Raw genomic sequence first — 14,301 nt, 5'->3', positions numbered from 1 at the left:
CCACATCCTCCATGGCCGTCTCCATCGCCGGCGCTGCTCGTTCCTCCCTCCCACACAGCCGCACCAACACCATGGCCGCCGCCCTGCTCTCCTTGGGAGGTGCCTCTCCTTCCTGCTTCGCCGAACTCAGGTTCCACTCGATGGGATCCAATCCATCTCCTCTGGTTCGAGTTCGTGGTGGAGAAGATACGGGTGGGGGATTTTTCATCGGAGATGTGTGGAGAGGTTATTGGACCACAAGTACAAGAACTTGCACTCTATGTGCAATTTCATACAAAATCTTGCAAAGTGTGTTCCACTCATATAAGAACTTGTCCTGGACGTGCACAACTCATACAATTCAATGTGGTGGCGACACGTGACAGTTTCCAGGCGGGAGAGGAGGGTTTTCATTGCAGCGTTGAAAAAAATAGAATAATTGCGAATAGGTCCTCGCCCCAACTAACGACCCAACTAACGCCCTGACCCTCCAGACCTATCGCAAGTTCTTGTACTCTTGAAGCTCCGAAAATACAACTCTACATATATGTGGGTGTCCCGGGCTTATCTTGGACGTCCAGTTAGACTTTAAGATTCGTGTAAGCTGTGTTGTAAATTACAATAAACACCCTGAATAGTCCTTCCTTTTAATAGGCAAGTCCTTCCTTTTTTGTAGAACAATGCTCATGTATCCAGATTGTTTACCTTAATAAAAGGAATATGCATCCAGAATTCCAGATTGTTTACCTTAGTAAAAGGAACATATATCCAGACAGTGTGCCTTAGACAAAAGGAAAATGGATCTGGAGCAGACACACAAAAAACATGTTTCCAGATTATGTACCTGAATCCCCATGTTTCATGAACGAGAACCAACTCGAGATCTCAGGGAAGATTTCTAAACATGAATATGGAGCAAATCGAGATGGGAGAAAAATGAAACAAATCTGGATGGGGAAAGGAAGGAAATCGGATCCGGGAAAACAAATGGAAGGGGAAATCTTCTAGGCCGTCGCCTCACTCCCCGTCGCCGGCAAAGGCCACTCTTCCAGTTTTCGAATATCTTGGCCCGCCTGTTACTGTAGGCGACGACGAAGCGGAGGCAGTCAACCGGGGGCTGGATGCGTCTCCTTTTCATGGAGGTTGGTGTTGAGACAAGATAACAGAGAGAGGTGCGAGGGTGGGCAGAAACAAAATGTACCTGTACATCTTCGTTGCCTAGGTAGTATCAAAGTGTGCATGTGCAGGGTGGAAGGTGTCAAATGCACAGCACAAATCACAAACAGAGAATGGACGTTGCAGATAAGCCCGGGACCCCAACAACTATGTAGAATCGCTGCGTCGCTCGGGCTCCGCAGGCTCTGCGCGTACCCGCCGCCGTAGGTGTCCAGCGGGACGGGGGACGACAGCCGCTTCTTGGTGCTCCCGGTCGCAGGGTTGTACGCGGTCTGCGGCCGGTCGCGCTCCAGGGTCGCGGGGCGCTGCCGCGGCGCACTCTGGGAGCGGATGCGCGCCTTGGCCGACTCCGTGGCCGCCATGTAGTTCGGCACTGCCGAGCCGGAGGACGCGTGGCGCTGGGAGTGGAGGCTCGGGGTGTAGCTGCCCCCGCCGGCGCCGCCGCGCTCCACGCGCGAGCTCGCGGAGCGGACCTGGATCGACGGGCGCGCCTTCCCCGGTGACGGCGTCCCCGTGGAGTGGTGGTGGTGCTGCGCCCGGTGCATCAGCGAGCCGCTCCCGTGCTGCGACGGCAACGCCTGACGCCGAGACGTGGAGTAGGAGAAGGGGCGGCGGTGTCGATCTTCAGCGTCTTGACCTGGTCGCGGTGGTCCGTGGACGCGCGTCATGGCGTGGCGGCGGTGGCCGCGGTTCGGGAGCTGCTCCTATTGGTGTCGAAGGATGCCTGTGACGCCATCCACCTCTCCGCCCAGCGCGGCTGCCCGTCGACGTCCATCTCTTCCTCCGCGGACGGGGCAGGGTTCCTCCAAATCTTGTGAATGAAAACACGGCAGCAACCAATCAGTAAGATCGAACATACTGTAATCTCGACACTGCAAATGCAATCACCAAACGCATTATTACTTGATGGGAGAAGGCGTAGGAGAGCGCTCTCTCACGCTTGAGAGCGGCGTCTTTCCTGGTCTGCAGCATGGCCTGGATCTCCTCAATCGTTCGCGGCCGATCATCCCAGTCGTCAGCGGCGAAGCTGCTGCTCCTGCAAACCAACCCAATCCATCACCATCAATCAAACATTTACGGAAACACTAGATTGGTAGTACTTGAGATGCGATGTTGGTTGGTTGAGTTGCAGACGGAGATGGACCACGGAGCGTCGCTTGGCGTATTCGTGGGTGTATTTGGAGCCCCAGAAGGTGGATGTGTCGACGTTGTATGAGGACTTGCTGCTGCCGCAGGCGGTGGCGCCGGCGGCGGAGAGGGAGTCCTGCGAGAGGCGCATCCGCTGGTCGCGCACCCGCGCCTGGACGCGCAGCGCAGCGTCATGCTGGCCTGCTTCCGCACGTTGTGGCCGCGCACCAGCGCCTGCAGCTTCACCAGCCCCTTGAAAGCATGCAGCGCGCGCTTCGCCTGCGGTCGAAAGAAAACACACAACCACCCATTAGCGTCAAACCTCTGTGGCAAGTGCGGCGTGGCCATTGCTGGTGTCCTACGTACCAGGTAGCCTCGGAAGGCGGTCTGCACGAAGACGGCGGCGTAGTGTTCGCGCACGAAGCTGGATGAAGGGCGGGTGAGGCGGACCACCTCGGCGGCCGCCTGCGCCGTGGCCACGGCGGCTTCGGCCGTGGCCGCAGTCGCCACGTCGAGCGCGATGGCGTGGCACTGCTCATCCGTCACCGAAGGGCCCGGCGCGGACCTCGCCAGCGCAGATTGCTGCTGCTGCTGCTCCGGCGCCGGAGGAGCCACCGGCGAAGGGGACGGGGACGAGGACCTCCTGAACAGCCATCTCCTCCGCTCCATCTTGTTATGCGCAGCGTAAATGCCCACGATACAAAGAAAACGTCATCAATCTGTCCCCTCAAATCTCGAATTCAATAAGGACTCCTCTGCAAAAACGCTTTGACGGTGGACCAGGAACGCGTGGCAGCTCCAGACACCACTTGTACCAACGGTGCACATCCAGGACAATTTCTTGTACCACCTAAACACGTTTTGCAAGATTTTGTATGAAAATGCATATAGAGTTGTGGTGCAATTACCTCATGTGTGGATGAGGAACTGGGATAGGGATGGAGTGGACCAGACGAGAGGATTGGTGGCACGTGCGGTGTGGTCCCTACTAAAAAGCTGTTGCACCAATCTCAAAAAAAAAAAGCTGTTGCACCGCGTGATATTGATCGGACGCTCGCGACGAGTGAGCACCGCCTAAGACAAAAATGAGCTGGCAGTAATTAGATTTTGGGTGTTCAGAATTCTTCTTTTGTTTTCCCCACAACCACCGATCTAGCTATAAAAAAAAACAAGCTTTTATGTTTACCTTTTCTTTCTAGCTATGAAAGCACGGAATAACTATGGGTCTCTTTTGGTGATTGACACATAATTTTCTGTTGGCTATTCTTATACTTTGGACCGATTTCGTTTCATCTCCCTTGGGTCAATACGTTGAGATCCTAATGTAGAGACAAGGTGATCATCCAACCAAGCTGCTTCTGCGAGATGATTACGTTTGATTTTTATAGGCCTCTTACTTCTTGCTGGCAGAATTGTTTGTAAGGTAAGAGCTGATATTCTACTTCAGATCTTGATCTTGCGTGGTTGCATCCATGATGTTAGTAATATACTAGTGGTTGGGGCGCCCCTTGGGGCGCCTCCTCACCGGTGATGTGCGGATAAATATCATCCCTATCTAATACTTACTGATGTAAGATGGTGTATTTAATGTTTGCTTTAGCACATGGAAAAGGATATCAATATGCATGTTAGTCAACTTTTGATCTGATATGCTTGCACACAAAATTCCCAATATATATCAGTTCTATGTATAATGAAATACCAAACTGTGACTTAGTGGTTTGCATAGACCAAGATTATTGCATGAAAGAAATTCCTATGGAATGGTGGATCAAATCTGAACTAAGTGCCACACGTACTTTACATGTTTACATAGACAAAAGATGCACACATGAAGAGGAGCAACCTGAACACAGAACTACGCTGGGCTTGCAAATGATCACCGTGATACCAAAATGATATTGACATGCCATACGTCAGGAAACTATGTAAGCTTTCGTATATTCTTTACCACACCAGCCTAGAATCCCAGCCGAGCAGCAATTTCATTGTGTAGGATACCTACAACAGAAATCAGAGAGAAATGAAATCTGTACATCCCAGTAAAGATATATGCATGTTCTTCAACAATCAAAAAAATATGCATGCGCATACAGTTGGGCATCTGAACTCTTCTACATTAAATATTTAACAAAGAACAACATAAACGGTAGTTTAACTTTTAATAGATCTGGCTACAAAAACTTTTGGGTATAAAAAGAGGAGAGTTACGTGTGACCAAAGGCAATACTCATTATGTACAGAAAGAGCACACTGCTGCTGTGCATAAATCATACGTAGAGCAAGAAAAGAAGATTCCCAGTGTAATCCATACAAGAAATTTGCACTCAGATAAGGAGAATCCAAATTTCTTTCATTTTGGGGGAATCAAGAGATAAGCATAGGTGTACAAGTGGAATGCTTCTTTATCCACAATTAGATAATTGGCAGGTGAAAAATAGGTGAGAAAACCAATCAATAGATAGCCATAGGGCTCCTATATTGCTTCCTCAAAACATCAAAACGATGTCCTTCCTTTAATGCACAAATATACCAAAATTGTAGAAGTTAACGAAAAATAATAAAGGTCACCATAAAGTGAAAAACACACATAATTTTGCTCATCCACTAACTATAATGTTATATCTAGTACCATCAGTGAACCATTTTGTCGATAGTTCTCTCTGAACATATTTGGGATACCCCCTTGAAGATCTACCACTTTCTTATTTGATGTAGTTACCCTTAATTGCAATTTGCAATTATTCTAAACGTGATTGCATGTCTGCAACCATAATCCGTATAATAAACTACTGAACAAAATGGCATATGGAAACAAACACAGGTTCAACAGCAAAAAAGGAAGCATAATAACCATTGTGTTGAAGTTTCTCAGATTAAACAATGATAGTATTATCTGTCCTGGGAAGAGTGTATGAGATAACATATTTTGTCAAACTAAAATCGTAAAAACTGGAACACTTGGCAATGAGTTGCTTCTTTGCAAATAAGGAGGCAACCATGGGATCAATACAAATCAGCAGCTAAATTTGGATGACTTATAAATATACACAATATCCAATCCACAATATTATGTTGATCAAAAGGATTTGAAGGAAAAGTTCATGCGCATTGATCAACAGCCCAGTAGTGCGTTCCTAACCAGACCAACTGAAACAAACAAGATGGTCGCAACCTCCAAAATTTTTGTTAGCTATATCCTATCAAAACCAGTGCAAAACAAAGTAAGCTTGACCAAGCGGAGGACAGGAAGAGGAGAAAGGGATGTATTCAGAGTAAAGGTTCCCAGCAGGAAACAATATATCCGAGAATTAAAACATCCAATCAGGCTAACCTATTGAAAAATTGGAATAAAGGTATACCCAATCATTAAAAATGAAATGGTATTGTCAGATAAACATTTAAGCCAACATGAGATGTCCAAGTGGATTACAAGAGACTGCAGTACCACGAGCATCTATTTTATCATAGTTCGTTCACAGAAGGATATACTTGCTGCTAGCCTAATTTCTAAACATATTGTACAAGGCTGCAGACAACCTTATTTTGATGATCGACGAGCATGAAAATGTCCATGTAGGATCGGAAAATATATTATTTAACAAAACAACACATTTTTGCTAAGAAACTTAGCCCTTCAGAAATAAAAAAAAATATGATGAGAAACGCATCCTACAGTTTGCCTTTTATAACAGGAACATCATACAACAGAAAACAGGGCCATTACAAGAGCCCATAGGAACAATAAACACAAAGGAGATGCACAATGAGGACTAAGTGTACATTTCGTGCTCGTAAGCTTGTGACTTGCCTCATAGTTTGTGTCTTTGCTCGTGCACGCACACAACACAGGGATGTGTTCCTCCTGTCAATGACAACCCCCAATGCATCCTCCAATACCCTGCTCAATTCATGCTGAACACCGACAACAGCAACCTCTGCATACCGTGGATGTGAAACCAGAGCAGACCCAACCTCTGTTGTGCCAATTATATGGGCAAGATAACTCAGCTGTAGCATAAAAAATTCAACTGCGACATACTGACCTAAAGCTCTAGCAAACAGAAACAAACATGATGCACCTCATGAACAAAGACAAGCAGAAGGACCGACTCATATGGCATAGGGAGCTGGAGGGGATTCAGGAAAATAAATATACTTTGGGTAAGATTTTGTTGAAACATAGCCTCCACTGCATTAGTATTCCGATCCATAAGAGGTAGATGATCTGTGGGACCGGAACCACCACGGTTGTTTAGGTGCCACGCTCGCAATCGTTACATTGAGGAAGTCTGTAGCCTGCATAGAAACGAATCAACACACCTAAGCGACCACGTTAACCTCCTGTCATGCAGCTATACCATTTCATGCCTACAAGCGAAATATACCAATTGTCTTCAGGCGATATGGACGCGGACCCCACAAGAAATACGTAATTATTAGTACACAAAGAGAGAGCGCCAAGTTCTGAATCACGCCCTTAGATATTAAAAGGAATGCACTTACTTGAGATTCTTAAATAAAATCCGGTTAGCACTCGGGAGGGGAGTTGTCAATTTGAGCCAGCCAGCACACATGTGAGCCGAAAAATGAGGTCATAGCCTTAGTCCATTCGCGTCACTAAACCCACCTGCAACAACATCAAAAACAATCAGAAACGTTGTGATGGCCAGATCCCAATCTAATGAATGCAAGCAGCTATTCTTCAAAAAAATTGAGGCGAGAATTATTGTAAGGGAAGGAAAAAAAAATACAGGCCCTACATACTACAGATTCCTCCCCCACGTTGATGCTCGTACCGATGCTCGTGTTTCCCATGGTGTCCTTTGTCCCCGTGTCCAGTACTGCAATGGACCTGCCAAATGATGTTCGCAGACCTGCATTTCCATCGTTATGCTTCTGTAAATGCACAATAAAAATGTATAATACTACCTATGACATGATATTCTTTTATTCAGATAGACACCCCTCACATGTGTTACTTTGTTCAGATGTTCTATAGTCCCATTCAACCAGATAAGACAAATCGAACACCCAGATGAGCAAAGCATAATGAGGTTGCAGTGAAATACTTTTTGCATACCTGTAGACCGCAGATACAAATTAAATATAGAAACAGTGACATAAATATATAATTACTTGGAAGCTGCAAATATCCAAAACATAATGACATCATGAAGAGAAATAAACTATACTTTATTTAAGAATCTAATCTATCATCTGCAACATTGTAGTGTTAGCTAAAATTAAAAATTCAGCAATACATAGAGTTTTATCTTTAGGCTTTACTACTATGAAAAAAGATAATTATGCAAACATGGGTTCTCACATGGGTTCTCAAGACGGTAATTCTGACTTCTGAAGCAAGACAGGATGCAAAGTTTCCAAGATAATTTCTCAAGTGTGGGATGAAAGCTCACCTAGATGTTTAACATCTCGCAAACTGAATGCATAATTTTTCATACCCACTGCCTGAATGACATAATATAAAGAAATTATATCATAATTAGGCCATACAGGAAGTTAAACAGGCAAATGTGCAGCAATAATTTGCAAAAACAAAGTCACCTCTAAAGTTTCTTCGTATCCACATATTCACGAACCAACTACACATTAGAGAATGTAGTTGGTGTTAAAGAAAACTGGCAATTTCTTCAATAGCTGGGTGCGGGAAAATATTACAGACAATTGCTTGCACATGTCGCCTTTCGTGTGCTCCATATGCCCAGCTGAAGTTTTTAGAAATGTTCTTCAAGGCCACCTTGTTATCAAATAAACCCAAAAGCATACAAAAGTAAAGAAGCATAAGACAAGAACGTGAATAAGTTGAAAACTTCATATAAATAGATGCTATTTAATTAAGTAACCCATGAATAATCATACCAATAGGAGATAAAGAAAATGCAAAAGTAAAAAAAAAATGGTTATGTTACTGCCATCTGCCTTCTGAAGTGTTCATGCCCTTTAAACATAATAGTATCCTTGTTCCACACAGCAATGAATCAACAGGACGAGAAAATCACAAACTATCGGCGTGGGGTCATACATATGTATTAAGATGATTATCCCTAAGATATGCTGATGAATGACATATGTGCTTCTGGTGAATGCAATCATGGTTTGCAACCAGGGCCGGGCCGTCAAAATTCCGGGCCCTGTGCGAGATCATAAAATAGTCCCTATATTACTAAAATAGGCCCTGTACATTTAGTGTGTAATTTATGCTTACACATGTATTGATTTTTAAAATTCCGATGATGAGCACAAAATATCCACGTTTCATCAGGATCTAAAAAATACATGTACCAACAGGATGGAAAAACAAAATTATAATTATAATGATTGTTTACATTTGGTTGGCTGAGCGAAATGTGATATTTTTTTTATAGGAATAGCAAACGTGTTGATTGAGCTTTTCTTTAGATTATAGCTAGAGGAACATAGATTTAGCTGAGCCATTTTTTTAGGGGAGTAGATTGGGCTGAGCTAGAACATGCGTACGCCACACACACGGTTTGGTGGGCCATTCCATTTGTGCGGTTAGCATAGACGATTTCGATCTTCTCCTACCTACCACATCCCCTACCCTTTAACCTGAACGGAAAGCTTCAAGCAACCTATCCATGGCGCTATTCCGCTCGGCTGCCGGAGGTTAGATAAGGACAGGGGTGTCCTGGTCGGTCGCGGGAGGGGCCCCCAAAATTTGGGGCCCTGTGCGGCCGCACCAGCCGCAAATTGCAACTTGATCCATCAATCGATGACAATAGAGAAAAGGGAAAAAAAATACAACAAGAAAATGAGAATCGCGTACCTTAGTCCAGATTGCTGCCGTGATGGCCTTTGATCTACTGGGGGAGAGAGGCGAGGGGCGGCGCATGACGGCCTTTGGGAGGGCCGACATGGCGACATCGCCCAAGCCTCCAGGGCCGCGCTGGCCGCCATCGCTCCGGCCGTCGAGCCTCCGCGGTTGAGGTGCTACCGCCTGCTTCCACCACGGGTTGACGCCTTAGATGAAGGCGTGGTGGTGGAGGAGACCAGGAACCGGCCGGATCGGGTGAGGAAGAAGATGAGGGCGTGAGGGGGAGCCACCGCCGCTGGGACGGGAGAGATGGGGGAGGTTACCTTTTTTTTCCTCGCTCGCCCAGCCTTTTTTTCGCTCTCTCGATCGCCAGCCTTCACGCGACAAGTGGGTATCGTGGATAGCCCCAGAGGGCTCCCTAGTACCACGCACTTGCTTGTTCTCAATGTCATCACGATTTGCTGCCTAGCATGCTAGACATTGGTTACAGCTGGTGACCGATCGAGAAGATGGGTCAGACAAACGAGAGCTATAACTAGACGATTCATCTATGGTTACAACTTTAACTCAACAGAAGATTTTGCAAGGCATGGACACTCGGTAGAAATAGATGTTTGTTGTAACTAATGGAATACTAGATGATATTCCGTATGCTATGCAGCTGCCCATTAAAATGGCCTTTCGATAGAATAAAACATATCAATAAGCCTTGTTTACGAGCAAAACAGAAATAAATGGTGGCATACATAAAAATAAATTTAAGCACATGATGCCAATGGGGTGTGTTGCCCACATTTAATCAAAGTTCATATCAATTTCATGATTATTTCAATGTACGAACATGATGAACGTGAGGGATAATGTTCTTTATTCTTTTAGCATGAATTTCTAGTGTTGTAAGAAAAACATATGTTCTAGTCATATGATATAAAAATATCTAATTTGGACAGTGGCATTTCTTAGACGTTGGGCCTCATTTTGAGTTCAGCACCAGGGCCTCGAGGTACTGGCCTACTGGGTACAGACTGGGTTGTACAAGGACATGTAACATTCCAACTGAGGGACCTCCTATCTACTAAGAAAACCAATGTTAATAACCTAATATATATATATATTCTACTGCAGTAACAAGCGAGAAAGTAATAAGCTGTGTAGGCTTTGAACATGGTTCCATCTTGTATAAGTTCAGACTTCAGACCTAGTTCCTCCACTGTTCTGGATAGCTACAGGTATACATGCGGTGCAAAATATGGGGTCCAAAAGTAAATAACAATGTATGTGGATGTTGTTAAACTAGTTTAGTTTACCTTGTTAGATTTCAAGCAATCTTGACACATTTTGTTTTGATTGCCAGCCAGCAAATTCGTCATAATTTGAAGAAAGCTGCTTGATAGATCTCCCTCATCAAGTTCTGTTGGTCTGATCTCTGATGGCAGCTGTATTAGACCCTTTGGTTGGATCATGCATCAGAAAGTTGCAAGAAATCATTGTGGAGAATGCCATACTAACTCTCGGTGTAAAAGAAGAGCTCGAAGAATTGCAGGGAACAATAAAACAAATACAGTGCTTCCTTTATGATGCTGAGAAAAGGATGATACATGAGTCAGCAGTTCACAATTGGCTCAGTGAGCTAAGAGATGCTATGTATGATGCTGATGATATCGTTGACTCGGCCAGATTTGAAGGAAGCAAGCTACTAAGAGATCACACACCATCATCTAGAAAATCAACTCCATGTTGGGACATTTCATTTTTATCTTGCTTTCCTGGTATTCAGAGGCGTCATGAAATTGCTGTTAAGATCAGAGACCTCAACAAAAGAATTGAGAAGCTCTCAAAGCACGGAAACAGTTTTTTACATCTCGGTGGAGCACCTTCTGGCCAAGGCTCAATATCCAAACAGAGGTTAAATTCCAAGCTTGTACAACACAACCTTGTGGGAAAGGAGATTATACATTCTAGCAGGAAACTCGTGGAGTTGGTGCTTGCAGACAAGGAACATAAGGCTTATAAACTCGCTGTTGTTGGAACTGGAGGAGTTGGTAAGACAACACTAGCTCAAAAAATATACAATGATCAACAAATAAAAGGAAACTTCAACAAACACGCATGGGTTTGTGTTTCTCAAGAGTGCAATGAAGTTAATCTTCTAAAAGAGATTCTCAGAAATATCGGGGTGCATCAAGAGCAAGGTGAGTCCATAGCAGAGCTCCAGGACAAGATTGCAGAAACAATTGAGGGCAAGAGCTTCTTTCTTGTTCTAGATGATGTGTGGAAATCTAATGTATGGACCGAACTACTAAAGACTCCATTGTGTAGTGCAAATACATCAGTGATTTTGGTAACCACACGAGATATTGGAATTGCAATGAATATCCATGCAGAGCATACCCATCGAGTTAATCTAATGTCAGAAGAGGTGGGATGGGAGCTACTTTGGAAGAGCATGGATATTGTTGCAGAGAAAGAAGTACACAATCTGAGAAGCACTGGGATCGATATTGTTCGTAAATGTGGCTATCTCCCACTTGCCATCAAGGTCATTGCGAGTATTCTGGAAAGGAAGGATCAAACAGAAAATGAGTGGCAAAGTATTTTGAAATCAATTGATGCTTGGTCAAAGAGCAAACTTCCTAATGATGTCGAAGGAGCTTTATATCTGAGCTACAATGAGTTACCATATCATCTGAAGCAGTGCTTCCTTTATTGTGCATTGTATCCTGAAGATGCTATAATTTGCCGTGATGATATTATCAGATTATGGGTTGCTGAGGGCTTTGTAGAGGAGAAACAAGGTCAACTACTAGAAGATACAGCAAAAGAGTACTATTATGAGCTAATCCATAGGAATCTTCTTGAACCAGATCGTCTATATTCAGACCATGAGAGATGCAAAATGCATGACCTCTTAAGGCATCTAGCTTGTTATTTATCAAGAGAAGAATGTTTTGTTGGAGACCCAGAATCATTAAGGGTCATTGGTATGTCAAAAATACGACGCCTTACTGCTATCCCTAAGAAGGATTTATTAGTGTTACCTAGCATGAATAATGTGGAATTTAAGTTGAGGACCTTCCAGACTGATCAGCAGCCATGGAGAGTTGACAATACATTTTTCATGAAATTTCCGTATCTTCGTGTTTTGGATCTGACTGGTTCATCCATACAAACCATTCCAGATTGTGTTGGAAGTTTGATCCATCTACGACTACTTGATCTCGATGGTACAGAAATATCTTGTCTTCCGGAGTCCATAGGTTGCCTCATAAATCTTCAGATATTGAACTTGCAAAGGTGCAAAGCTCTGCATAGCCTTCCTTTGGCAATCATTCAATTGTGCAATTTAAGGCGCCTTGGTCTGAAAAATACACCCATAAATCAGGTTCCAAAAGGTATAAACAGATTAGAATTCCTCAACGATTTGGAAGGATTTCCTCTTAGTGGTGGAGGTGACAATGGTAAAACACAAGATGGATGGAAGTTGGAAGAGTTGGCACATCTCTCACAACTAAGGCGTCTTGATATGATTAAATTGGAAAGGGCTACTCCTTACAGTACAGATTCATTGCTGACAGAGAAAAAACATCTCAAAGTTTTGAATATGATCTGCACTGAAGGTACAGAGGAACCATATTCAGAAGAAGATGTTAGCAACATTGAGAAGATCTTTGAGCAGCTAATCCCTCCACACAACCTGGAAGATCTACGTATTGGTGGATTCTTTGGCCGGAGGTATCCCACATGGCTTGGTACCACCCACCTGCCTTCAGTTATATTCTTACAACTCATAGATTGCAGTTCATGTGTGCATCTTCCACCAATCGGGCAGCTGCCCAACCTGAAATATCTGAGAATTGATGGAGCAACAGCAGTCACCAAGATTGGACCCGAATTCGTGGGCTGGAGGGGGGCTAATCGCAGATCCACGGATGCGGTTGTTGCTTTCCCCAAGCTCGAAAGGTTGGTCTTATGTAATATGCCCAATTGGGAGGAGTGGTCCTTTGTTGAAGAGGGAGATGCAGAGGCAGCGGAAGGGGGAGAGGATGGATCTGCTGAGATACAAAAGGGGGAAGTCCCGTCTCGAGGGATGCAGCTGCTGCCACGCTTGAAGACGTTGGGACTTTGGGGCTGCCCCAAGCTGGGATCTCTCCCACGACAGCTAGGGCAGGAGGCCACCAGCTTGAGAGTGATCAATATAAGAGGAGCAAGCTCCTTGAAGGTGGTGGAGGATCTCCCGTTCCTCTCTGAGGCGCTTGCAATCGTGGGGTGTGAGAGCCTGGAGAGGGTCTCGAACCTTCCTCAGGTGGGGAATCTCCGTGTAACTCGTTGTCCAGACTTACGGTGCGTTGAGGGGTTAGGCAGTTTGCAGCAGTTGTGGCTGGATGTGGATATGCAGGACATATCTAAGCTGTGGGTGCCGGGGATTCAAGAGCAGCACCGGAAACTTCACGGTGAAGACGTGGATGTATACACGTGGCCTAGAAACTGAGAAAACACCAGGTATGAACACTAGCCTATAATTATTCGTTTTTTTTAATCTCAGTTATCTGCTCTGATCTTGTCTGATGGTGCATCCAATGCTATGCTCGACTACAAGCAACATTTTTTTATCTAGCCCGTCCGGATTGCATTACTAGCATTTGATGACACTGTTTAGGTTGAACAGAGAACTATACAACGTTTCTACGCAGTTGGTCTTTCGCTCTTAAACTAGCAATATACAGGGAACCATGAAACACCGGCTATTACATGCTGCACTCATGGGCTAATAGATATCCATACTGCACTTATGTGCTTCTGTACATATCCCAAAATATCTTGAGTATATTGCCCATTTAGATGGCAGCCGTTGAAGGAGTAAACTTTAGTAGCTTCATATTTTTACTCAGCTAGTTGCCACTCTGTTCCACCCTTGAACTAACCAAACCCCACACTGTTGTTCAGCTTGTCTTAATTATCCTCTCAGGAGTTCATAACATTTGCACCTAAACTTGTTCTACTTGTACACACAACTAGGTGCTCCCATAAACAGAGACTACTTGATGAGTGCTAAACTAAAATTCTTTGGCGATATGCTCATGCTGGATGTCTGAGCACCGTAGCACCCTGTTTTGAGCTTTTGTATGCCCACTTGAAATTCTGAACGCACACAGTAGAGAGGTGGGCTGACAGGGAAACACTGTCCACCGTATACTAGATTGAAAGGTGGCATACTTCCA

The 14,301-nt window shown here is 44.6% G+C and overlaps 1 protein-coding gene, 1 long non-coding RNA gene and 1 pseudogene across 6 annotated transcripts; 1 reads left to right on the top strand and 2 right to left on the bottom strand.

Moving 5' to 3' along the window:
• Positions 1 to 841: 841 nt before the first annotated feature.
• LOC124696159 lies at positions 842 to 2,952 on the bottom strand (annotated as a pseudogene).
• Positions 2,953 to 3,864: 912 nt separating this feature from the next.
• Positions 3,865 to 9,174, bottom strand: LOC124703110. 5 transcript variants are annotated; one of them, XR_007002931.1, is made up of 4 exons: positions 9,095 to 9,174; positions 7,852 to 8,044; positions 7,083 to 7,755; positions 3,865 to 6,913 (listed from the first exon to the last, which is right to left on the bottom strand). It is a non-coding gene; the product is annotated as an uncharacterized LOC124703110 (long non-coding RNA). The 5 variants fall into 5 exon arrangements; XR_007002933.1 differs by lacking the exon at positions 9,095 to 9,174 and having other exon boundaries at positions 7,083 to 7,160; positions 7,257 to 7,755; positions 7,852 to 8,963; XR_007002934.1 differs by lacking the exon at positions 9,095 to 9,174 and having other exon boundaries at positions 7,083 to 7,366; positions 7,704 to 7,755; positions 7,852 to 8,963.
• A 1,337-nt stretch (positions 9,175 to 10,511) lies between these two features.
• Positions 10,512 to 13,583, top strand: LOC124703108 (putative disease resistance protein RGA4). Its single transcript, XM_047235320.1, has one exon. It carries the CDS (start codon positions 10,512 to 10,514, stop codon positions 13,569 to 13,571), a length of 3,060 nt encoding a protein of 1,019 aa, XP_047091276.1. The 3' UTR covers positions 13,572 to 13,583.
• The last annotated feature ends 718 nt before the right edge of the window (positions 13,584 to 14,301 follow it).

This window comes from Lolium rigidum, chromosome 3 (assembly GCF_022539505.1).
Source record: "Lolium rigidum isolate FL_2022 chromosome 3, APGP_CSIRO_Lrig_0.1, whole genome shotgun sequence".
NCBI classification, from domain to species: Eukaryota; Viridiplantae; Streptophyta; class Magnoliopsida; order Poales; family Poaceae; genus Lolium; species Lolium rigidum.
The sequence above is the reverse complement of the archived record's forward strand: the minus strand, read 5'-3'. Positions and strand labels throughout refer to the sequence as shown.